We start from the raw sequence: 26,546 nt of genomic DNA on the forward strand, positions 1-26,546 counted from the left end.
CGCGTTTTAAACAGTGGATTAAATGATTTGTACAGCTCCTTCCTGCTTCATGGGTCACGGAGTGCCTCTAGCTGAGACAAAGCTGCAATTCAGGGATATCTTCTCATTGGATGGCAGAACTAAGTATGACTGTTTACAGAGAGGGAATACAGGCAGAGTCTAAAGGAACATTTTGATAAAGAGCCTTGTGAGGCCCAGTAGCCAAGCAGGTGTTGCTACAGGTGAAGCTGTTTCAAAGCTCAGGCTAGAATGTGTAATATCAGATTAGGAAGAGGGCCCTTGCCTCTTTCTGCCCGAGCTCCGCAGGCAGATGCGGCACCATGGGGCATCAGAAACTCCATCGGAGGACTGCCGTAGGAGATGCTACGACATAAAGCCAAGTACTTTGTTCAAGGAGGACTCTGTCTGGGTAGTAATGGTAATCTAGTCCTGCAGACACCTTAACTAGAGGGGAGCAGACTTAAAATGGGGCAGCCAGGGAGAACATCAACAACAGCCAGATTTGCTCTGTGCATATGTGAGGCTTCCCCAGGGAGATATTTAATTGAGATGGAGGAGGACAAGGGGCAAGCTGAGACTGAGTAAGGCAGAAGGTGGCAGCAAACTAGCAAGGTTTGGGTATTAAAGTGACCTCAGTCGCTTGATATAGTTCTGAGGTCTGCAAACATTTGGTGTTTATATTTCTATGAAAAGGAGTAGACTTACAGTAAAGCTTAGGAATCTTAGAAGATTGAAAAGATAAACAATATTTACTAATTACTAAACAATGGGATGAAACCCCAAGAAAGGCTATAGATTGCTTTCTATTAGGTCTTCAAGATATAGGATACTGGGAACTCCCTGGCGGTCCAATGGTTAAGACTCGGTGCTTTCATTGCCATGGGAGCTACCCTAATTGCCTGGTTGGGGAGCTAAGATCCCACAAGCCATGCAGTGTGGCCAAAAAAAAAAAAAAAAAAAAAAAAGGTGTAAGGTACTTTTCCTTGATCTGGGACATTTGGGGCTTCCCCGGTGGCGCAGTGGTTGAGAGTCCGCCTGCCAATGCAGGAGACATGGGTTCGTGCCCTGGTCCGGGAAGATCCCACATGCCGCGGAGCGGCTGGGCCCGTGAGCCATGGCCGCTGAGCCTGCGCCTCCGGAGCCTGTGCTCCACAACGGGAGAGGCCACGGCAATGAGAGTCCCGCGTACCGCAAAAAAAAAAAAAAGTCATCTTATTAGGATGCAGGATCTAAGACAAATCACAGTGCCTAGCCTTCTAATCTCCTACTCCCAGCAGCTTTATATAAGTAACATATTAGGTTAGATAAGCATTCAGAACAGGTTAATATAGGGTGATCACTGGGACACGGAAGTAATCAGTGCTAAATTCCGGCAAGTCCCAGGCAAACCAGAATGAATTAGTCCTCTAGACTGATGTCACTAAAGGGTAACGGAAAAATGAATATGGCACGTTAAGAAATCAAAGAAGTGGTTCCATTTTTACCTTGGTGATTTTATGGAATAGCTGGAAATTACATTACAATCAGGTCTTCCAGGGATCAAATGAGCAAGTGAAGCTCAGAAAGCTATACTGATTTTCCTCAGGTCACACAGCTCATTAGTAGTATAAGACCGGCAGCTGATCCAAAAGCTATCCTCACATCCTCCTTCAGCATCATTTGGCAAGTAACCTTCTCCACCATGAATTCCTGCCCTGAGTCACTGCCGAGCAGTTTTTCTCTGAAACCTGAAGAGGGTCCCCACAGAATCAACCCCCGTATCTATGACTGGGGTGAGCTCTAAATAAAAGTGGGCCCATCCTTAACTATGTAGAGATGTGATTGACCACTCAAGATATCTACTAGGTCCTAGGTTTTGTTTAACACTTGAATCACATAGTGCCCTGCCCCTTACATTTCCCAAACCAGTCAAGCTGAAACTTGAGGCTAACCCTCCTTGTCCAAGCAGGGCAGGGCATCCTCCCTCACACAATACCAGGCATACAGTATGTCCTCACCTTGCAACCTTCCCATCTCCACAGTAAGGAGCTCCATGGACGTGGCTCAGAGGAGGCGAAGCTTCTCCCAGTTCTGCTCCAGCTGCAGCTTGAACTTGGTACCGATACATCTGCCCAGGTGTGACCTCCCTGTGGAAACCAATGGGCTGTAACCACCATATCCAGGAAGTGGGGCATACCCTGGGTCCTTTTCAGATGGTTTGCAGGAGTTTAAAATAAATATTACAGGGAATATAAATGTTAAACATATGCCACATTGTTTGAAACAAAGATCAGGGCATATAGTCTTACAGAACAGCAGAATGTTTGAAACCATATTCAGTTCTGTATTTCCAGTACATTCCACATAGTGAATGTACAACAAATGCTTGCTGAATTAAAACTGAACTCACAGTCCTAGGCAATCTAAGAGAATGGTATTTCGAGTGTATCTTTACCATGTTATATATACACACACAGAAAACCACCAACTATTGAAAACCTAGTCTTCTGTATCATTCAAGCAGTCATAGGAACAGAAGATGAAAGTTTCAGAGTTCGGTCTCAGCAAGGCCCTTCTTGGGTCTGTGAATCAGAGTTTTCTTGTCTCTCAAGAGAATTCTTGTCTTGAGGAGGCAGAATGCTTACAAGGAAAAGCCACTCTCTCCTAGAAGGAGGTGAGAACACCTTCCATCATCATTGTGTGGATGCAAGAAATTCCACAACTGGAAATGCATTAAATGACTCCCCACCTCCGAACCTCCAAAATACATATAAACCAGGAATGGAGTTATCAATTGACACCTGAGATGGAAGGAGTTTATCTGATTCTATCTAGAGCCCAATTGCACTGATCAAGTGGAGAACGTGAGAGACTGAACATTTATTTGCAAGGGGGAAGGGACTCAAGAGGGAGGTTGCTGGTTCCAAAGACAAATTCTGCCCTCAACTTAATTTTTGTCCAGTGCCTGCCCTAATCGGAAAAGTACCACTAAAGTCAAGCTAGGATGGGAGTGACTTAGGAGAACAGGGTCTCAAAGGGCTGTTGGGATTGCCGTAAGTGGTGCCCACAGATCTCCCGCCAAGACCCTCTCTTCTTTACCACACTCTTCGACTCAACCACAAAGCCTCTACTCTTTCGCTTGATGCTGCAACAAGCAAACAGGAAATGTCGTGGGGTTTCAAAACAGCTTTAAACACCTCTGTACTGGCTTTCAGCTATTTTAGTAGGAAAGACACATAAATATGAAAGACATAAATTTCCAAATTAGCTTTCTGTAGGGACGCACTCCTCATCAGAGTGCCAGATATTTCCAAAGCAAAACCAGTTTTATATCCTAATCAATTCTGATGGCTTCCCTTTCGCAGGGTGGTTTCTGTCTGACTTCTCATCCAGCCATGCATAAAAGTCTCATACTGCTCTGTGGCTGGGAAAGGATTGGAAGGAAGCGTCAGGATATGTTTACGCTTCTTGTGGAGAAAACTCAGCAGCAGGTAGCCCCGACCTCCAATGAGCTGAGTTTGTAAAAGGTAATGTGTTACTAAGGAGAGGGAACCAAGATGAGACTCAGTCAGAAAAGTGGATTTTAATCTTGAGCTTGCCACTTACGAGCTCTGTTCAACCAAATTAAAGTTAAGCCTTAGTTCTCTCATCTATACAATGGGATATTATTGACCTTAAAGGTTGTGTGTACAGGTGTGTGTGTGTGTGTGTGTGCACGCATGCACGTGTGTATATCAAGTTAGGTAACAAGTATCATTTTAATTGCCTTACTAAAGAAACCCCCCCGAAATATATTTTTTTCTTTTCAAATCCATCCCATGATCTATCCTCCTATTTTGCATGAGCTTTTTGACCATTTCACTGTCTTCTAGTTCTAAGTCATAGAGCTAATATGAGAGGAAAAATGTAGTAAAATTCAAGGTGAACATTTTTCTCTACTCTTTTGTAGCTGTGGCAGACTGAAAAATGGCCACAAATTCTTCCCATCCCAGATGCATGCACGCCCTTCTGTGATGTGACTTTACTGTTTCTCTCATCAAGAAATAGAATTGATTTTGCCACCCGCAGAATCTGGAATTGACTGTGACCTGCTTTGGCTTGTGGAATGATGTCATGAGTAAAGTAAGCAGAAGCTTGAAAACTGTGAGTGTTTGGGGACTTGCCATCCCTGCTTCTGGAAAGCCTTCCACCAGCATGAGAACAAGCCCAGGCAAAGCCTCCTAGTGAAGGAGGGACAATGGGGAAAGAGAACTTCATCCTCCCAGCCATGTCAGTGTCTTAGCTGAGCCTCCAATGCGTGCATGAGGTCACCTGGGGCCACCTAGCCCTGGCCAAGCGGGTCCAGGTGAGTACACACAGCCAACCCATAGAACCATGAGAAATAGTGTTTGTTGTTTTAACCCACTATGTTTTGTGATGATTTCTAATGCATCGAAAACTAACCAATATAGCACCTTTGATAAAACTTTTGTTTTACCCTGAGTTCTGCCCTCAGGCCAGCCTCTGAGGAAAATTATGAGGTGAGGAAAATTTGCCTTTAGAGATACCAGCCTCCTACTCTATGGACATTGAACTCTTTAAGCCAATGATCTTATCTTAGTCTGTGTCCCCACCACTGAGCACACAGTGCCAAGAGCACTTAAGAACTCACTAAATGTAGAAAGAACAGAAGAAAGAGAAAGAGGAGGGTTGGAAAAGAAGGAAAGAGAGAGGGAGGGAGGAAAGAAAAATGCATGAGTCATGAAAGTAGAGTATAGTGTCTGCAGGACCCTTGGCTTCTCTGCTTAGCTGTAGAAGAGGTGACTGTAACCTTTGAATGGTATAGGAGCTGCGGCAGATTATTTAAAAGTTATTTAAAAGCAAGGATCAAAAATCAAATTGTGTTACCAGATAGGAGTATCTGACTCTGATCAACTTATTTATGGCAATTAATATTTTCAGTCCAACTGAAACATATCAAATACTAACCTCTTTTTTTCCATAACCGTAAAGATGGCATCATCAGTCAGAACACCTGCTTGCCCCTTCTGGGAAATACTTTTGTTCATCTCAGAGATGCCACTCTAGAACAAAACCCCCTCTGAGAGTCTGAACATTTCTCCAAATAAGGGCATATCAGAATATTAAAAAATGGAGAAAAAGGAAGCCAAACCCACTCCCAAAGCCTCAGGAAGCCCCGTGGTTTAGAAAGCCCTACTGCCCAACTCACACGTCTGTGAATTTCCTGTGAGGATGTGTCACCACCATGGGCAAGCCACTGGCAAATGGGGGTTCACGGAGGACCTGGTACCTCACGGGCCTGCAGCCAGAACACAAGGGACTGTGGGGCTGAGAAGTCAGGAGAGCTGCATCAATCTCCATCCGCTCATCAAAGGTGTAGACTTTCACCCCCAAGACTTTCCCATCAACGTGCAGTTTGATAGTGAGTGGAGTGTCACAGAAAGTGTCTAAGGGGCCTAGGTGCACGGACTCCTGGTGTTCCAGCAAGATCTCTGTGTCAAAAAGCGCCTGGGAGGAGTCCATGGAGAGGTAGGTGACCCACAGGGTAAGAGTGTCAGCTTGGACTGGGTGCTGGAAGAGCAGCTCCAGGCTACAGCCTTCTGCAGGGCAGGGGACCGTCATGTTCATGTGGTACAGGTGGAGCTCAGGACTCCAGGCCTGCAAGCTTGGCTCACAAGGTTGATCCACGTCTGGAGGCCCTGAGGGAGATGAACAGAAAGACAGACGCATCAGGAATCACCATTAAAAATCTGAAAATGAGTCGCCCCTATCAAGGGCCAGAAAAAAGAATGAAGCAGAAGAGAACTTTGAGCAAATTCTTAGAGGTTAGATCTTAAGTATTACTGAAGACAGAGGTGTAACAATTCAAAAGTACTATGCTCCAAATCACCACTTCCTGGTGCCCTTTATTTAACAAGGGAAATCCAGCATGGCATTCGGAATGGAGTGACCCAGAGCCTAGCTGGAAACATGAGGCCGATACAGGTAAGGTAAGTCATGGTCCTTAAAGAATCCTTGAGCAGAAGAGAATTATTTGTACTTAGTTTACTAATAATTTATGATAAATTAATGCTTCTGAAGCCCTGTTTTATTTACTAATCAGGCCAATGTTTGTTTCAGGCTGTTGCTACAATGTTTAATTAGGCTTTTCACAAAACTTCTTTGATACCCTAAGATCACACCGTAGCAATCCTTCCAATGGACTGTTAGCCAAACTTTAAAACCATACATTGAAACTTCCCTTTTAGTTCAAATATCTGTAAGCCAGTAGAGCACTACACAGAGGAAACCTGCCGGCAGGAAATAGAAACACTTCTCTTGAGTGGAAAAAAGAGGAGATTCAGTAGCCAGGTAAAAATGTAATGGCGAAAAACCAAATATCGCAAACATATAAAGTCAGCTCTGTGGAAATAATCTATACGAGGTGGTTTCTCCTACAACACGAGGGGAATTGAAAGAAAACTGCTAAATTAGGAAGCAGTAGTTAGGCTGTAATTGGTGCTGTGCATTAGCTGTGTGACTGTGGCCAGTCTATCTAAGCCTCAATTTCCTCATTTATAAAATAAGCACTATTTAACCCCTGCCTTACTAGATTAGTGTAGAAGATCTATACAGTGTTCCTTAGAAATATTTGCAAACTACATTTGCAAAAATAGAATGACTTAGCCCTTCAGGATTTGGAAAATAATGTTCCAAAGCCCAGAGGAAATAAGTTCAAATGTGTGTGTGTGTGTGTGTGTTACATCTTATGATCCCTATTGTTTCTTCCCTGTATTGTGAATCCATTCATTCATTAATTCAATAAAAATTGACTGTGTACCTCTTTCACACCTAGCACAAATCTAGGTATCAGAGATAGAGTAGTGAACAAGAGAGACAAAAGCCTTGACCACATATATCTTACCATAGGGTGATAGGTACAACAATAAATAAAGAGGCATCAGTATAATAATGTCATCTCCGAAGAAAAATAAAGGAGGATAAAGGACTAGAGAATAATGGTGTGAGGCTGGGGACTATTTTAGATCAGGGAGACAGAGAAGTTCTCTCCAAGAAGATGATATTAAGCAGGGAATATGTCTGGTTCAATTTTCTATTCCTCATAGCATTCAGAATGTAGTTGGGGGTCAATAAGTGTCCATTAAGTGTCATTAAATACATTTTGATCATATCTGTAAATATATGTGTTTGTGTGTGCTCTGCTGGGGAATCAATTCCTTTCATTTTATACATTTAAAATATGACTTGATTCTTCACCTGTTCAAAGCAAAGGAATACCAGTATTTCCTCGCAGTATTTTCCAATAGGCATCCCCCAACACTAGCAGAGTAAAGGCCCTTGGAAGCCAACTCAGTAGCAGCACTGTCTGTCAGAAAGTTTATTATGATCTCATGTAAAGAGATGAAGTGGAGGCCCTAAAAGTTTGGTATGCCTGGAGACACCGTACAAGAGTTAGAACCCAGAATTTCTAATGCCTTTCACCTCTACCAGATAACTTTAAATTTTTCCAAGAATTAAAAAGAAAAAAAGTACAGGGCCAGAGAGTCAAACGGGCATTAAAGCACTAGCACAGGACGAACCGTTTGCCACAAAAATGGCCTTTTATGAAATGCCAATCTCTAAATGAGTCGTACTCAGTGCCAATGTAAATTTTATAGTCACCTTCCATTCTCCCCTGAAAAATCATTTGAAAAAAGTTCTTTATGATCAATCAAGTCAATTGTCTCCCCCCAGATTCCTCCTCAAGGCTCCTGTCATTTGAGTAACTGGGAGCCCAAGGGGATGCTATAGACTCTTAGACCAATGTTCTCCTTTTTTTTCTTATCAGAGTCAAGACTACAAACTAATTCAAATAGGAACCTGTCCAACACGTCTTACTGAGTCATTTTTAGGCTCTTAATAAATATAAGAAAAAGAGAAAGGTGATGACTAGGTAAACACTGAAGACGGTGACGATAGAAGAAGTCAAGCCATTCATCAAAAGGTGCTAAAACTCATGTCAGTGGCATTTTTTGGACTTGAATTGGGGGAGCATTCATGCTCTACTTTGTCGTAGAGGCACTGTTATACATAGGTGAGTGAATATGTAACTGAGAAGTTGGGGGTGGGACAGGAAAGGGAACAGCTAAAAAAGTTTTCCTTCTCCTAGAGCCTAGCTTAGATGACATCCAAAGCACAACCAGTACCAGTGATTAATAGACTCATAAAATAGCATAGATGAGAATGATCAGTTTGGAACACCTAGTCCACCCCACCACACCCAAACTGGCTCAGTCAGTGTGTATGAGTGTTCCCTGCAACGTGTTCTCTATTAGCCTCCTGACAGAGGGGAGGATGAGATCACCTCATGTTGTCATGTGGCAAAGCTGCTTCATGGGCTGACAGGCACATGTAATACGACATGCCTGAGTTAGCTCCTCCTGAAGCCGCCCCCTGAGTTCTCCATCCCTCTGTCCTCTATGCTTCCCTCTGCTTCACCACAGCCACTGGCACGTTACGCACACAAAGGATATCCACACAAAGGTGCGAGGCAGAGTCATTCCCAGAGCCCTGGAGATTTCCAGCACATCACACACACACACGCACACACACGCACGCACACACGTACACGCACGCACACACACACACGCACACACACTACCTTTTTCTCACCATGCCACCGCTCCACCCTTTACCTCCACCCCCCATGTCCACCTGGGCCACCAAGGTGTAAATGAAAAAGTCATGGTCCTTTACCCACAGCCTCCTCTGGGGTCCAGTAACCCGAGGAGTCACACACGCGCCGGGAGGAAGCTGTGTGCACGTACTGACGGAATGTCCCTTCTTCAGTGCAGGCACCACACACGCTGCCCGGGACCCTGGGAAAACAATGGGCAGGGGTGGAGATGGGGAGAAATAGATCAGAGGAACTGGGTTAACGAAATTCACAAGACCTTTGGGGCATGGGAGTGGCGATGGGGAGTGAGGCCTTAGTGGGTAACTGAGAACACAACTATTTCTCAACTCATTTCCTTCTTGTATAGACCTCATCTTTGCAAAATTCATAGTGACATGAAAATCTCAAGGTTATGAAGCAGAAGAATTTAACTAAGTCATAAAGGAGGCCTGTGGAGATGAAAGAGGCCTTCTATCCAGTCAACACAAAATAATTACAATCTGAATCTTTCAACATAAAACGACTTATACACTGACTCTCAATAAGTCATCCAAAGCCTCCTTGCATTCCCCCCAACTGAAACAGACAACAATTTTCACAGTAAACATATTAGTTATATGTGGTCTTATGTTTTAACTCTCTACTTTTAATCACACACATACAATAAAAGTCATATGAAATGTAACACTCCTTGGTTCTCCATTGCCTATAGGGATACATCTAAATTGCTTACCATGATTCAGTGTCCTTCAGAGGATAGCTCCAGCCTTACCTACTTCAGTCCCTTCATGAATTTCATTTATGTTCCCATCACAGTAACTAATCACCATTTCACAAAATACATCATACCCCTCACATAGCTCCATGAAACCTGCTGTTCTCTCTCTGGCTAAATAGGCTTCTAAGCTTCTCTGTTTAGCAAGCCCCTACTCATCCTTCAAGACCCATGCAAATGTAACCTTTGCAGTGGCACTTAGCCTGACTCCTCTGGATGGCCAGCACTCTCTCTTCTGGGCACCCACTGTACATTCTGGCTCCCATTGTAGGGCACTGATCTGTGGTGTTGAGAATCCCCATCCCCATTCCTCCTCCTTTGCCTGTGAGCAGATCCAGACCAAGCTCGATTTTTCTATTCCCAGCAGTTAGGACACAGACTGGCCTTAGCAGTCCCTCTGTGAGAGCTTGTTCTATGCGCATCCTTGAGACTATTAATACACCTATGAAGAGCTCTTCAAGCACCGTATCTTGAAGAGGTAATGACAACAATAGCTGAATAACAAGGGGAAATCACTTGACGAGGCCTGTCTCTGATACTTAGAATCTTTTTTTAAAATTTATTGAAGTATAGTTGCTGTACGATATTATAAAAGTTATATGTATACAATATAGCAATTCATTTTTAAGGTTATACTCCATTTACAGCTATTATGAGATACTGGCTATATTCCCTGTGATGTACAATATATCCTTGTAGCTTATTTTACACTAAATAGGTTGTGGAAGCCCAATTGTGAACGATCCATCTGCATACGGAGGCATCAAATCAAGGTCTCTCAACAAGCAGAGGGAGAAAAGTAAAATCTTGCAATATAATGGAAAAACAGTATAGTTAAATAAGGGTAATAAGTATGCTACCAGCTCCCATTTATTAAGCACCGTATATACCTGGCATTGTTCCACTAGGTGCTTTTCATAAATTATTTCTAATCCCTGTAAGAACCCTGTTTACAAACGAGGACACTCAGGCTCAGAGGGATGAAGTAAATTGCCTAAAGTCACAACTAGTTTCTTAATTCTTCTGAGCAAGTTCCCAAACACCATCAAGTGTCCAGTACTTTGGCAACCAAAAGGTGTCGTTAACTCCAAACCCCGACTGCAGTCAGCGCTCACTTCTGTTGCGGACGCAACTCCAAACCACATTTCCCTGATGCACTTGGCTCTTCCGGGGCCGCTGCTTAGTGCGTGGTTGGGCTCCTCTCTGACATAAGGATTCCAAATACCTACTGGGGAGGAGTAAACATAACTCCGAGTGTGACACAAATCGCGGGGTACGTGACGTGAGTTTCCCCGACGCACGTGTCAGGAGGCCTCAGCGCTGTAGCCCACCTCACTGAGAAAAGGAAGCCAACTGCAGCCTTTTCTGCCAACAGCCTCACAGCAAGCCAGCACTGATGTCTGCTTTATCGTAACGTTTGTACCAGACAGAGAATTGAAAGATTAAATTGTTTACATGTGTTACATAAACTGATGTAAAACACGGGTCTGCACATGCCCACAGAGGACCTATTGTTCAGCCAGAGCAACCCAAGCTGCACGAGGTCACACGTGCAGGAAGAGGATTCTTACACACATCACAGAGCTATATGGTGACTCACAGAGGGAACCCATGAGAGCTTGGGTGCCGATGACAATCAAAACTGCTCTATAGGATTGCGGGGTCTAAGTAATGTCACGCATTAAGTGTCCACCAGGTGTCCAGGACAGGTTCCAAGATCCCAGAAGGCTGGGAAAGCCACTTTGAAAAATGGTTCACCTGCTTCCTTCCATCCCTGTCTCTCCCTGTCCTCTCTCCCAGGCTTTCAGCAAAGCTGGAGTACACAGGAACATGCTTCAGGGACATTCAGCTCCCTAGTTGGGATCTGACACCCAGAAGGGAAGCATGACACACAGATGAGGGACTCTCCACCTGCTAAAGGGGAAAGCTCTAAATTCAAAGAAACAATCGATTCCATGTCCTCCATTTCTGCAATTCCAGGGGATACCCCCAATTCAGCTCTATCCAGCTGTGGTGTCCTGGGCTAGCCACCGTGTGCTTCTCTATGCCTCGGATTCCTCACTTATATAGCAGAGGTTGGGCTCACTGCAAGGACTAAATAAGACAATTGCAGGTAAACTACCTCGCACAGTGCCTCACACATACAAGGACCGAATAGCCCACAGTGGTAGGTTTTGAAAACGGAGAGCAGGTCATGGATGGGGTTCTGGCCCTTTTCAGTTAAACCGCATTCCCCCATCCTCCCACCAATTGTCAGATGTCATCCTTTTCCTACCTTCTCTCTTTTCCACAAAATTTTTCCTGGTATTCATTATACCAATATGCAAAGGATGAATAAAAACCAAGTTTAGGTGTAATGATTCTCTTCAATAAACACAAATTAGCTGTTTATTGTGGCAGGCCAAGAGACAAAGACACAAAAAATAGTCCTGACCCCAAGGAATTGCCAGTTGAGTAGTGGAGCAGATAGGAAAATGAACAGATAATGACAATTCCGCAAGATAGTAGCCATAAGTGGGGTAGGCACGGGGTACAACAGGACACAGAAATGATGCACAGCTTGAGTCGCCAGCCACCCACTCACCCCCAGACCTGCCTGGAGGAACATGCCTTACTTCCCTTCTTCCAAACACCACTGTGCAAGTAGCAAGCCCTGCTCCACCCTTACACCAAGGAGGAACAGCTGACCTGGACAGGTGGCAAATGCCATCTCAGTTTTGTCAGGTCATTTTTTATCACATTTGTCAACCCCTTCGCAGCTCCTAGAAAGCCACCAGATGTGATTTCAGGAAACATCCGGATGCCCCTCGCCAAGGAGTGGGCACATATGATGCACCACTGGCTGATGTGAGAGCCCCATGAGCTCTGCTCAGGAGATGAGTACTGAGCAGGGTGGCGGAGGCAGCCCTGAGTAGCGGTGCATATTTATAGTTCCAAACTGGGGTTCCCCCAACTTCACGTCCTTCCCCTTGTTCACAAGAAATGCCACAGAGAAAGATACCAGTGCCTCTCTCACCTGTCATACACAACTCCACTAATTGGAGGCAGCCAGTGGATAGTGAGGGACAGGGGGGTCTGCCCGATGACCATGGGTGGGATGGGAATGGGGGTGGGCTTTCGGCTTTGACTCCATTGCTGATATACAAGGTCCAAATAGCAGTGCATTCGGGCCACTTGGTTAGGGGTGAAGCTGTCAGTGCAGTCGTCATCTGCAGAGACAAAAAAGGGAACAAGAGAGATGGAGGTTTTAACCTGCAATGTCCACCAAGGTAGGGATAGATTTTGCCAGGAAATATCTAGGCTGGAGGTGGGAAAGAGAAGGCAGAGAAGAGCACTGGCTTGTCTCTAAAGTAAGTTGGGCTTGGTGTTTACCTTGATGTTGGCCAGAGTGAGACTCACGCCCTGGGGTTCAGGGTTGCTCTGAGCTGACATTGCTTATTCAGGAAACCACAAGATGGCAGTGTTTCAGCATATGGCCTTTTAATTCGTGAACATGTGTGGAGTTGCAGACACCTGCTTTATGCCCAATGACTTTGGCCCAGGTTAGTGAGTATTCATGGAGGTGCTCAAGAGGAGAGAAAGCCAAAAAGTCAAGCAGGCAGCAGGACTGGGAATGGTGATCCTCAACTTCCTTTTAGAGCTGGTAAAATTTCCTATTAGGTACACTTTTCATAGGGTTAGAAAAGGAGTTATCTTAGCTTCCAGGCCTTCTTCCATGAAGGCCCACCAATGAAACACTCCCCTCGGCTTCTTAGATGTTTCCTCTGTCCACTTCAAAGGTGGTACCTAAATAGCTCTGCCCTCCGCACCCCACTGTCTGGTCTCTCTGCCCTGGCAAGGGCCACTGTGTGCTTGTTGGGAGAGGCAAGGATGCTGGTCCTTATGAATTTGATGTACCTGAATCATGCACCAAGATGAGACTTAGAAAGGAATATATTGATGGGTCACCGACAGGACCAGCTCAGCACTTTTTCTTCCCTGCAAAAGCATGGTCAGCATCTGTCTGTTATCTTTTCTTTCTTTCTTTTTTTTTTTTTTTGGATAGTTATCTAGAACTTATCACCAAGAAGCCCCTGGATGTTATAGAAAAATTACTTCCTTCCTTCACCACTGGAATAAGTCATCAAATCACATCAGTCCTTAATTTTAGGGATAAATTTAAGTCCATTATCAGGAGATGATAAGTAGTATTACTTTTTGACAGAAACAAGGGAGGTGTGAAAGGACAAAGAAGAAGCATAATCCAAGACAACAAAACCAGGACCAAGAAAGTACCATTTTTTAAATGAAACAGCACCATGTTCTGTAGGCAAGCTAAGAATCAGCCCTTGTCTAGTGCTGGAAGAAGAGAATCTGATACTTTAAAAAATGACATAACAGAAAAAGGAACTCTGAGCTTAAAATTAACCAGGGCCATCTTCTTGACCAACTTCAGAAATAGTACAAAGAGCCACTTTGAAACAGAAACCTCTTTCTCCATCACCTTTGGACTCTCCTTCAGAGTAAATCCCTACGAATATGGGAAAGAAGCAATATAACCAAGTTCTAGAGGTGAAAGGGCTCTCAAGAGAGCTTTTGGCTTTTTCCCTCTTTTTAACTGAGATAGAAATACGCTTATCTTTTAATTTTTAGTGGAGGAGAATCTAGTCAATGAGACCCCTTAATATTTCAATATTTCTTTAAGTTCTTCAAAGACATGAAAAAAAAAAAAAAGAATATGCCATGACAAATACACTTCAACTCTCTGGCATGAATGACTGCTTGATAATCCTCTCTAATTCCCATACCTCCACCCTCCCGGCCCCAAAAGGCTCCCATGTAATCTTAATAAAAACAAAGACATCAGGACTGTTGTGATACCTGTATAACTCATGTAGTTGCTGAATGGAGCCCCTGGGAAGTGGGTGAAGCCACAGGTGTCATTGATAGGCTCTGGGTCCTGGCACAGCTTACTCTTGGGAGTGGGGGCAGTGTCGGCACAGAGGTCTCCTGTATCCATGGACGGCACCGTCTCCCTGCAGGGGTCGTCACAGGATTCTCTTTCACTGACCCCTTTGAAGACATGGTAGAGTCCCAGGACATGCCCCACCTCATGGATCATGATGTTGGTGTGGCCAGGCATGCCATAATAGGCTGGGTTGAGGACAACACCACCTGTAATGGAAGGTTTGCAAAACATCTCTAAGCATGTAGTGAAGAGCCACCCTCTGTCTGCTGATAAACATTGAATGTTCAATTCCAGCCTCTAAGGGGATGCTTTATAACTTCTAGTGGCATTCAATCCCTGGTCTTCCCTCTGGCCACAAATACCTTCTGAACCAATCAGCAAACATGTCTTTAACCTCTGTCTTGGGTGAGTGCTGTATTAAATGCCAGGGATAACAATACAGACAAGGTGACATTATAGAGGGCCAGGATTCTCAGCCCTGGCTGTGCATTAAAATCACTTGTTGAAAAATACAGACGTCCAAATGCCAGCCCCAGTGAAATGAATCCAAATAGTTGAGGATGGGGTACATGCCTCAGTATTTTTTAAAACTTCCCAGGTTGAGAGCCATTGGTCTAAGTGAAAGCACATGCGATTCTCTGAGGACTTGAACAGCTATCTGACCTTCTAGAAGCTCAGTTTTGTTGTCGGTAAAGTGGAGATGAGAGCGCTCCTTTTTTTAAAGCATTTGGCACATTGAAGCAGTTTAGTAAATGACAGCTGTACATGCTGCTTCTGATTTTATGACCCCTAATCTCAAGGAGCTAACAACCATTGCGACAAAAGACAAGTCCAACTGAACTACCATGAAATTCTGAATGTCATGGGCACTACAGGAATTTGCTCCACTCTCATTCCTCCCAAATCTCCCTGAGAACACCAAGGGAGGTGCTTCAGAGAAGAGTTCCATCCATTGCATCCAATCTGGGCTTAGATGAAAGACCTAGTGGTATCACTGTATATTACAAAAGAAAAGGCTAAGGATCTCTGAGTGTCCCAACTCCTATCTGTCTAGTTCCCAATCCCTGCTTCTCTCCTCTCCCCATTGAAGACTCTCCTTCTCCACCCCTAAACATTGTCAGGATCAGACCCATCTTCATCTCCAGTACCTGGAACAGGGAATGTCAACAGCTCTGGACCAACCCTCTGGTGTCCAGAGTCATCCTAGCTATATTTCCAGGCTGATCCTGCCCTTGTGTCCCAGATCCAATCCCAGTTCCCCAGACTTGCTTCATTCCTCCTACCTAAGTCCTCCCTGTATCAGTAGTCTGCTGAGTATAGCGGGCCCCCCAGAAGAATAGCCCTGCCTTTCTTTTGCCAGATCACATTCAATATGTCCCATTCCTGAACCCTATACAATACCCTATAGACAACTACGTACATGGTTTTATGGGCAGGATACAGTCACCAGGGTATCTGGTGCCACACCCATTGGTTTCTGTAATGGGCAGCTCAATCTGCCTTATTAGGGACTACCTTATTGCAAAGGGCAGTTTCTGAATCCAAGTTCTAGTTTATTCTAGTCTGCCCAGACATGCTGACATTAACCAAGCCATGCTTAGACTTGTCCTGAGATATATTGTCTACTTTCATATCTAAAACAAAGCTAGACCTCATCTTCCTTGTTTATCATTTCTATTACTTCCAGTAAACATTCAACATTATTTTTTCCATTTATAAAAATATATTCTGTATAATTTTATACATTTGTGCATCATTATTATATCAACCTATTAGGTAAAAATTAGTTTGAAAACAGATCTATTTCAAAAACATCCAGGGTGTCCAGTATTTGAATAAACCTGGTAAAATGAAATATTTCCATCTTTCAAGATGCCTTCCACTTCATGGTGACATATCCAGTTTCAGTAATAATTATCATCAAAGTTATACACCATTATGCTCTCAGTTCTCCAACAGCAGTATCGACCTTCACATCAATGAGGATTCTAACAGAACACGTTTTTGTTCTCTCCAAATTGCTTATACCAATTTGCCAGAATCAAACTTTGAAAGGCTACAACTTGCCTGTAAGTTCTGAGTATCTACGCTGAGTAGTTTTTCCCAAATTGTGTTCATAAACTCTGGTCCTGGGTGATACTTTGCAAAAAAAAGTAGTATCAGTGGTTAAATATGCTTGAAGAAAGAAAGGTAGCATGCCATACGTTCTCTGGAAGATTCACATTGTACCTGAGAACTGTTTTGTTAAAGGTTCTGAAAAGTCCTGCAGCAATTTTGTTTAATCCTTTGTGCCCCAAATTTATTTGAACACAGAACCTGTTTGGGGTACAATACTTTTTGACATCTGGAATACTGAATTACTCGGAGCGCAATGCATGAAATACTACCAAAGACCAAAAAGCCTCCCAATCAATAGTTATTTTCTATCCATATTCTTGCCCCCGAGCAAATGTCAAATACCTACTCATCCTATGTGGTAAGTCCAAGACAAGTTTTCTTGGGATCTCCTCCAGCAGCAGAGAAAGGAACTAGAGCTGAACAGAAATAAGGTTCCAGAAGAAGGGCTAGCAAAAGTAGCATGTGTCAAAGACATAGGCTGGGAGTGTGGCCTTAGGGCACTCAAAGTGGATATGAGCGTGGTCATGATAATAGTAGGCTTCTTATCAACCTCTAGAAGTCTCTGCCTCAAGTCCAAATGAGATTTTTCCAAATCTAAAAATATTCACAGTCTCCTTTCAATAAACCTGGTTGTTTATAAGAGGAGGAAAAAGCATAAACATGCAAATCCTCAGCCCTGCCAGCAAATCTCCTCCATACCAAGGACAATTGGCCAGAGTTCTCAACCACAGCACCCTTAACACACATCCCCAAAGCAGGAGAATATAGATTTAACCACATGGCACTTAAATTTTAACGAAAGGCATAAGCCTTTGAACATATTTACTGACAGTTATACTTTTGATTCCAGGGAGATGATACTTCCAGCCCCAAATCATCTGTATGGAACACCTAGTAATGAGCTTAGTTACTATATAATTAGAATAGTGCATACTCTCATTCAGGAGTAAGTGCTGTGTACACCAACCTATGTTAAGGAAAAAGGCCAAGACCCTGGACCTCTTACAGTAATTCTGTCCAGTAGACCCCAAGGTTATAGACTAGAACTTAAGGACTTTGAAATGTGGTCCTGGCCCTGACTAGCTGTGTGACACTGGCCCTGCTCTTTAACCTTTCCCAGGGTCTCTTCTGTAAAGTGAGGGGGCTACACAGGCTTATGGCTAAGAGTCCTTCCTATTCTCTTCCTGTGCCTCTGAGAGCTAGCATGCAGGACTGAGTGAGACAATCATAAAAACCACGTGGAGAAATTTGTGTTATGGACCGTCACCACCTCGGCTTAGTGAGTTGTGTTCCCAGACTCCCATCTCTCAGTAGCCTGAGAAGGGGAAAGGCTGGGAATGAGCAGCCGCAGACATCTACTCTCTATCTGTTACAGATGGTCAAGTGATCCACTTACTGCCTGTTCATCCTCACACCCTTCCCGCAAGTGTGTACTCTCCTTCCTCTCTCCTGAGCATGGGCGTCCCACACTGTTCTCAATCCCTCTTTATTGCAGCTAAAACAAACTGGTTAAGTTATTTGGGGAGTGGGCTTTAATCACTCAGAGACACACACACTGATACGCCCATACGGGGAAGAAAGACATTAACTTATTTCATGGTTTACTTTATAAAAGTTCTTTCACATTTTGATGAAAATAACACACACACACACACCCCCCACACGCTCATGCCAAAGTCTGAGTGAGGCATAAGACTCAAAATCTAAAGAGGAATGTTGGTCAAAATTTAAAAAGAGGAAGGTGAAAACTTTTCATTAAGAAGGAAAAAGAAGAAGGTGTGGAGAAAAGGGAACCATCCTACACTGTTGGTGGAAATGTAAATTGGTACAGCCACTATGGAGAACAGCATGGAGGTTCCTTAAAAAGCTAAAAATAGAGCTACCATATGATCCTGCAATCTCTCTCCTGGGCATGTATCCAGAAAAAGATAAAAACTCTAATTCGAAAAGATATATGCACTCCAATGTTCATAGCAGCACTCTTTACAATAGCCAAAACATGGAAGCACCCTAAATGTCCACCAACAGATGAATGGATAAAGAAGATGTGGTACATATGCACAATGGAATATTGCTCAGCCATAAAAAAGAATGACATAATACCATCTACAGCAACATGGATGAACCTAGAGATTATCATACTAAGTGAAGTAAGTCAGACAGAGAAAGACAAGTATCATATGATATCGCTTACATGTGGAATCTAAGAAAATTATACAAATGAACTTATTTACAAAACAGAAATAGACTCACAGATATAGAAAACAAACTTATGGTTACCAAAGGGTAAAGGTGGGGGAGGGATAAATTAGGAGTATGGGCTTAATGTATACGCGCTACTATGTATAAAATAGGTAAACAATAGGGACCTACTGTATAGCACAGGGGACTATATTCAGTATCTTGTAATAACCTATAATGGAAAAGAATCTGAAAAAGTATATACATATATATATATATATATATCACTTTGCTGTACACCTGAAATTAACACAACATTGTAAATCATATTTCAATTTTAAAAAAAGAAGGAAGAAGACATGATATATAATAAGTAAAAACCAAGTCCCAAGAGTGGCAACTCCTTCCTGTCCTCTCTGTCCCTTGGGTTCAACCTACCCTCACAGGGGAATGAGCAATTCTTTTCCAGGAGGAACTTAATAGAAATCAGGAAAAGGTAGTACAAAATCCTACCTTCCAGGACTATTTTTAATATTCAAGCAAACCAGCATCATCTTCTGAAGTGGGTACTTATGCCCCACACTTTCCTCCATTTTCGTTACCAACAACATGGGTCACACTCCGAGAGGTTACAAGTGGGTCCTTACACCATTGCACAGAAGCCTCTCTCACACTAAGTGGCCTTTGGAGTGACCCGGGCTCCTTCTTTGGCTGTGGACTCTCACTGGAAATGTATTGATATTTATTTAGGGGGACATTCTTTAAAAGTGCTAAGGCTATTTCCCGATCTGTTCAATGGAAATAACAAGAGTTCCTACCTCAAAGGGTTGTTATAAAAATTGAAGTAGTGACAGTGATGCAGATAAATAAGCATTTAGCTTATTTTTCAGAACAATGTAATTCAAAATGTGTATTAGACTATTTGTCAATATTATTATAATTACCTAATGCAGCCTGGTCACACACACTCATTTGCTCCCACCCCTCACTGGCTCCCACCTCACCATCTTCATTCACCAAGAAAATGAAAGCTAGGGTCTGACCACAAACTGGGCAGACCTCACAGAGTGATACCAGACATCATCAGGCAAGGTAGACAAATACCCTCACATAAGGAGCTCTGATTTGCCTCTAAGCTGCTCACACTTTATTTCCATGTTATTCTGATCTTAAGAGCCAGGGACACCCAGAAGACAGAAATGAATTGGATAGAGTTGCAGATAGACAAGTGCCCATTCTCTTCATAGACAGCATACTGGCATTCAAAAATTATTTGCAGTAGCCTGAAATTAGTGACTGTGAGAGGAAAGGAAATCTTAAGGGATTGGGACAGTAGGCTTAATTCTTCATAGACCTTGCTGGTAGGTTCAAGGACCCCTTTTTAAGTAGTGTCAATGACCTTTTCCTTCCTACTTCTCTAGTTTTAGAGACTATAATTATCATTTCCTACACTCAAAACCACTGTTCAGGGCTTCCCTGGTGGCGCAGTGGTTGAGAGTCCGCCTGCCGATGCAGGGGGACACAGGTTCGTGCCCCGGTCTGGGAAGATCCCACATGCCGCGGAGCGGCTGCGCCCGTGAGCCATGGTCGCTGAGCCTGCGCGTCCGGAGCCTGTGCTCCGCAACGGGAGAGGCCACAGCAGTGAGAGGCCCGCGTACCGCAAAAAACCAAACAAAACAAAAAACACTGTTCATTTTTGTCTTTTCTCATCTGGAAGGATAAAATTAAAACATAATTGAGGGATAAATGTGGTGATAGGATGGGAGGGATGGGATTCCCTTTCCTACAGTAGAATTCCTTCCCTCGTGTTCTCTGCTCTCACCTGCCATTTTGAAACAGGAAGTAGAAAGACATGTCGATATATGTTTCAACCATACCTTGGCCCTTCAGTCTTCACTCTGAGACACTATTAGACTCTCTCTACTCTCATTCACCTCCCCAACGCCTGTCCTACAAGGCTTCCTAGGGACTGACCACCAGACCAAGAGCGCCCACTCAGGAGAAATTTTGAAGTAATAGTGTGAATTGAGGGGCAACATTTTGGAAATACTAACATTTCACCCAAGTGGTTCCTTGCCTCCCTCCCCCTTACCCTACTGCCAGACTCTCTTGCATATGTTCATTACCTGCATTCATTCATTACCTTACATTACAGAGTGAAAAGCAAGGAAAGAAGTCCTTTTCTGGATGTGAGATTTCCAAAACCTATACCATTCCCTGAGAGGACTCCATGGTTTAGCCAGCATGATGGATAAATGGAGGAAAGTAATCCTTGCCTGACATTACCAACACTACCACCACATTTTAGCCTAGAAAAGATTCTCCTAAGCTGGAGGAAAAGAGGTAAAAAGGAAATAATGGGAATGTATAGATGGTGGTTGGTCCAGATAAAATGGATTGTAATCCCTCTTTTGAGATCCCAGTAAAGGGATAAAGATTCAAAATAGGTGCATGTGATCTGACAACAGGGGTTTTTTTCCTCATTCCAGTGATGGATTCCTGAGTAAGGAGCCTAGTTCTAAAGAATAATGCTGACCAGTGAGGCTAAGAGGGCAGGGTGATAGAGAGCCTTCCAGAGAATTCCTGAAGGTGAAGGACCCTGTGATAGGAACAAGGGTCATCTTGGGTTACCAGCATCACCTAATGACTAAGGACAAAATGGATCCTTCCATCTATGGCCTTGGCATTTATAAGTCAGCTCTGCAGTTAGATACAGACCCAGGCAAAAGAAACTCAATTGACTAAGAATAAATCTCTACTACCCAGCAACAGCGGGGCTCAAAACAAGTATAAAGTTCATTATAGAAGAATAAATAAAAGTTACATTTCTTGCATACCTGAATGTTGTACTGGAACGTGAACTCACTACATGCCAGTACCACTTACTTGTACATAGAACATAATATGAATGGGGCTTTCTGGATTTAGCAACTGGTGGCCATGTGTGGTGCAGCTGTTGCTTAATGGACTGGCGGGGAGCACAAATACCTTCTTAGGAGAACTTTCAGCCTTGATTATAAGAGACGAACTAAAACACTAAGACAGGGTTGTTGTGTGGTCCAGAGGATGGTGCAGGGGAAGAAAAGAGAGAAGTTGCTGATTAAAAGATTAAATCTCAGTAGCAGACAGCCAAGCTCCCAAAGTGATGCTGTATCCAAGTTCCAACTGGCTTTTCCCAGCTTAAGCACAAGACCGCCAGAGTAGCACGTGGCAAAGAGAATGAATCCCAAAGTCACTTCTATTAAAAACAAAACAAAACAAAAAGGAAACCCAGGCAGCTTGAGGAAAGGACATGAGTTGAAATGACTTTAAAAGAGTTCTGTAAAACTTTTAGGGCTGAATGTTATATGCCCATAAAACAAGGAGGTTCAGAGCTGGTCTGCAGGTGCCTCCATAATTACTTCCAGTTACTGGCTGAGACACACTCCCCCAATCACACTCTGCAAGGAAGTGACAAAGCTATCAAAATGTGTGGGGGTCCAAGGAAGGAGCACTTTGGAGCAGGGCAAGGGAAGAAAGTGGCAGAGGTGGGCTGACAGACAAAGGGAAAGAAAGAAATGGAAAAGGTTAAAAAAAATCACAAGTGCTTAGAAAATGAAGCAAACTTTTTTTTTTTTTTTTTTTTGAAGCAAACTTTTAACAGAACCAGCCCAGGAACCATTCATCTCCAAATCTTATATTGGCTTCTTAGTTTTACAGCCTGTGGTCTCATTAGAAAGAAGTCCTAGTTCTGGACAAGACTGAACAAAGAGAAGAATGTGTAGAGGGTAAAGGTTTTGCAAAGTCTGATGTCATTTTTTATCTCCTTTTAAACTTTTTCAGCCACTCCTACCCACAACTGGCAAGCACTCCAGTCTTGCTTTTTTTTTTTTTTAACATCTTTATCGGAGTATAATTGCTTTACATTGCTGTGCTAGTTTCTGCTGTATAACAAAGTGAACCAGCTATACGTATACATATATCCCCATATCTCCTCCCTCTTGTGTCTCCCTCCCACCCTCCCTAACTCACCCCTCTAGGTGGTCACAAAACACGGAGCTGATCTCCCTGTGCTATGCGGCTGCTTCCCACAAGCTATATATTTCACATTTGGTAGAGTATATATGTCCATGCCACTCTCTCACTTCATCCCAGCTTACACTTCCCCCTGCTCGTGTCCTCAAGTCCATTCTCTGCATCTGCATCTTTATTCCTGTCCTGCCCCTAGGTTCTTCAGAACCTTTTTCTTTTTTTTTTCTTAGATTCCATATATATGTGTTAGCATACGGTATTTGTTTTTATCTTTCTGACTTACTTCACTCTGTATGACAGACTCAAGGTCCATCCACCTCACTACAAATAACTCAATTTCGTTTCTTTTTATGGCTGGGTAAAATTCCATTGTATATATGTACCACACCTTCTTTATCCATTCATCTGTCAGTGGACACTTAGGTTGCTTCCATGTTCTGGCTATTGTAAATAGAGCTGCAATGAACATTGTGGAACATGACTCTATTTGAATTATGGTTTTCTCTGGGTATATGCCCAGTAGTGGGATTGCTGGGTCATATGGTAGTTCTATATTTAGCTTTTTAAGGAACCTCCATACTGTTCTCCATAGTGGCTGTATCAATTTACATTCCCACCAACAGTGCAGGAGGGTTCCCTTTTCTCCACACCCTCTCCAGCATTTACAGTTTGTAGATTTTTTGATGATGGTCATTCTGACTGGTGTGAGGTGATACCTCATTGTGGTTTTGATCTGCATTTCTCTAATGATTAGTGATGTTGAGTATCCTTTCATGTGTTTGTTGGCAATCTGTATATCTTCTTTGGAGAAATGTCTACTTAGGTCTTCTGCCCATTTTTGGGCAAATATTTTATCCCATTCTGAGGGATGTCTTTTCATCTTGTTTATGGTTTCCTTTGCTGTGCAAAAGCTTTTAAGTTTCATTAGGTCCCATTTGTTGATTTTTGTTTGTATTTCCATTTCTCTAGGAGGTGGGCCTAAAAGGATCTTGCTGTGATTTAAATCATAGAGTGTTCTGCATATATTTTCCTCTAAGAGTTTTATAGTCTCTGGCCTTACATTTAGGTCTTTAATCCAATTTGAGTTTATTTTTGTGTATGGTATTAGGGAGTGTTCTAATTTCATTCTTTTACATGTAGCTGTCCAGTTTTCCCAGCACCACTTATTGAAGAGGCTGTCTTTTCTCCATTGTATATTCTTGCCTCCTTTATCAAAGATAAGGTGAGCATATGTGCTTGGATTTATCTCTGGGCTTTCTGTCCTGTTCCATTGATCTGTATTTCTGTTTTTGTGCCAGTACCATACTGTCTTGATTAGTGTAGCTTTGTAGTATAGTCTGACGTCAGAGAGCCTGATTCCTCCAGCTGTGTTTTTCTTTCTCAAGATTGCTTTGGCTATTCGGGGTCTTATGTGTTTCCATACAAATTGTGAAATTTTTTGTTCTTGTTCTATGAAAAATGCCATTGGTAGATTGAAAGGGATTGAGCTGAATCTGTAGATTGCTTTGGGTATTATAGTCATTTTCACAATGTTGATTCTTCCTATCCCAGAACACGGTATATCTCTCCATCTGTTTGTATCATCTTTACTTTCTTGCATCAATGTCTTATAGTTTTCTGCATACAGGTATTTTGTCTCCTTAGTTAGGTTTATTCCTAGGTATTTTATTCTTTTTGTTGCAATGGTAAATGGGAGTGTTTCCTTAATTTCTCTTTCAGATTTTTCATCATTAGTGTATATGAATGCAAGACATTTCTGTGCATTAATTTTGTATCCTGCAACTTTCCCCAATGCATTGATTAGCTCTAGTAGTTTTCTGGTAGCATCTTTAGGATTCTATATGTATAGTATTCTGTCATCTGCAAACAGTGACAGTTGTATTTCTTCTTTTCCGATTTGGATTCATGTTATTTCTTTTTCTTCTCTGATTGCTGTGGCTAAAGCTTCCAAAACTGTGTTGAATAATAGTGGTGAGAGAGGGCCACCTTGCCTTGTTCCTAATCTTAGTGGAAATGGTTTCAGTTTTTCACCATTGAGAATGATGTTGGCTGTGGGATTGTCATAAATGGCCTTTATTATGTTGAGGTAAGTTCCCTCTATGCCTACTTTCTGGAGGCATTTTATCATAAACGGGTGTTGAATTTTGTCAAAAGCTTTTTCTGCATCTATTGAGGTGATCATATGGTTTTATCCTTCAATTTGTTAACACGGTTTATCACATTGATTGATTTGCGTATATTGAAGAGTCCTTGCATTCCTGGGATAAACTGCATTTGATCATGGTGTATGATCCTTTTAATGTGTTGTTGGATTCTGTTTGCTAGTATTTTGTTGAGGATTTTTGCATCTATGTTCATCAGTGATATTGGCCTGTAGTTTTATTTCTTTGTGACAGCTTTGTCTGGTTTTGGTATCAGGTTGATGGTGGCCTCATAGAATGAGTTCGCGAATGTTCCTCCCTCTGCTATAGTTTGGAAGAGTGTGAGAAGGATAGGTGTTAGCTCTTCTCTAAATGTTTGATAGAATTCACCTGTCAATATATCTGGTCCTGGGCTTTTTTTTGTTGGAAGATGTTTAATCAGAGTTTCCATTTCGGTGCTTGTGATTGGTCTGTTTATATTTTCTATTTCTTCCTGCTTCAGTCTCGGAAGGTTGTGCTTTTCTAAGAATTTGCCTATTTCTTCCAGGTTGTCCATTTTATTGGCATATAGTTGCTTGTAGTAATCCCTCATGATTCTTTGTATTTCTGCAGGGTCAGCTGTTACTTCTCCTTTATCTTTTCTAATTCTATTGATTTGAGTCTTCTCCCTTTTTTTTTCTTGATGAGTCTGGCTAATGGTTTATCAATTTTGTTTATCTTCTCAAAGAGCCAGCTTTTAGTTTTATTGATCTTTGCTATCGTTTCCTTCATTTCTTTTTCATTTATTTCTGATCTGATCTTTATGATTTCTTTTCTTCTGCAATATTTGTGGTTCTTTTTGTTCTTCTTTTTCTAATTGCTTTAGCTGTAAGGTTAGGTTGTTTATCTGAGATTTTTCTTGTTTCTTGAGGTAGGACTGTATTGCTCTAAACTCCCCTCTTAGAAATGCTTTTGCTGCATTGCATAGGTTTTGCGTTGTCGTTTTTTCATTGTCATTTGTTTCTAGGTATTTTTTGATTTCCTCTTTGATTTCTTCAGTGATCTCTTTGTTATTTAGTAGTGTGTTGCTTAGCCTCTATGTATTTGTATTTTTTACAGATTTTTTCTGTAATTGATATCTAGTCTCATAGTGTTGTGGTCGGAAAAGATACTTGATATGATTTCAATTTTCTTAAATTTACCAAGGCTTGATTTGTGACCCAAGATATGATCTATCCTGGAGAATGTTCCATAAGCACTTGAGAAGAAAGTGTATTCTGTTGTTTTTGGATGGAATGTCCTATAAATATCAATTAAGTCCATCTTGTTTAAGGTGTCATTTAAAGCTTGTGTTTCCTTGTTTATTTTCATTTTGGATGATCTGTCCATTGATGAAAGTGGAGTGTTAAAGTCCCCCACTATGATTGTTTTACTGTCGATCTCCCCTTTTATGGCTGTTAGCATTTGCCTTATGTATTGAGTGCCCCTATGTTGGGTGCATAAATATTTATAATCATTATATCTTCTTCTTGGATTGATCCCTTGATCAATCCAAGATTGATCATTATGTAGTGTCCTTCTTTCTCTCTTGGAATAGTCTTTATTTTAAAGTCTATTTTTTGATGTTAGAATTGGCACTCCATCTTTCTTTTGATTTCCATTTGCATGGAATATCTTTTTCCATCCCCTCACTTTCAGTCTGTATGTGTCCCTAGGTCTGAAGTGGGTCTCTTGTAGACAGCATATATACAGGTTGTG

At 42.4% G+C, this 26,546-nt stretch overlaps 1 protein-coding gene across 16 annotated transcripts in view; it reads right to left on the reverse strand.

Annotated features, from left to right (window-relative positions):
• PAPPA2 (pappalysin 2) overlaps positions 1-26,546 on the reverse strand; it is a 556,585-nt gene that overhangs the window by 147,307 nt on the left and 382,732 nt on the right. For all 16 annotated transcript variants that reach the window (XM_029227419.1, XM_029227421.1, XM_029227422.1 and 13 more), the window contains 5 exons: positions 14,271-14,564; positions 12,427-12,619; positions 8,716-8,837; positions 5,189-5,678; positions 1,998-2,126 (listed from right to left, as the gene is read on the reverse strand). In XM_029227419.1, coding sequence (XP_029083252.1) covers positions 1,998-2,126; positions 5,189-5,678; positions 8,716-8,837; positions 12,427-12,619; positions 14,271-14,564 — 1,228 coding nt within the window. The remainder of the gene's footprint in view (positions 1-1,997; positions 2,127-5,188; positions 5,679-8,715; positions 8,838-12,426; positions 12,620-14,270; positions 14,565-26,546) is intronic.

The sequence above is a fragment of the Monodon monoceros genome, unplaced genomic scaffold (genome assembly GCF_005190385.1).
Source record: "Monodon monoceros isolate NGI ecotype Baffin Bay Population unplaced genomic scaffold, NGI_Narwhal_1 Super_Scaffold_18, whole genome shotgun sequence".
Lineage (NCBI taxonomy): Eukaryota > Metazoa > Chordata > Mammalia > Artiodactyla > Monodontidae > Monodon > Monodon monoceros.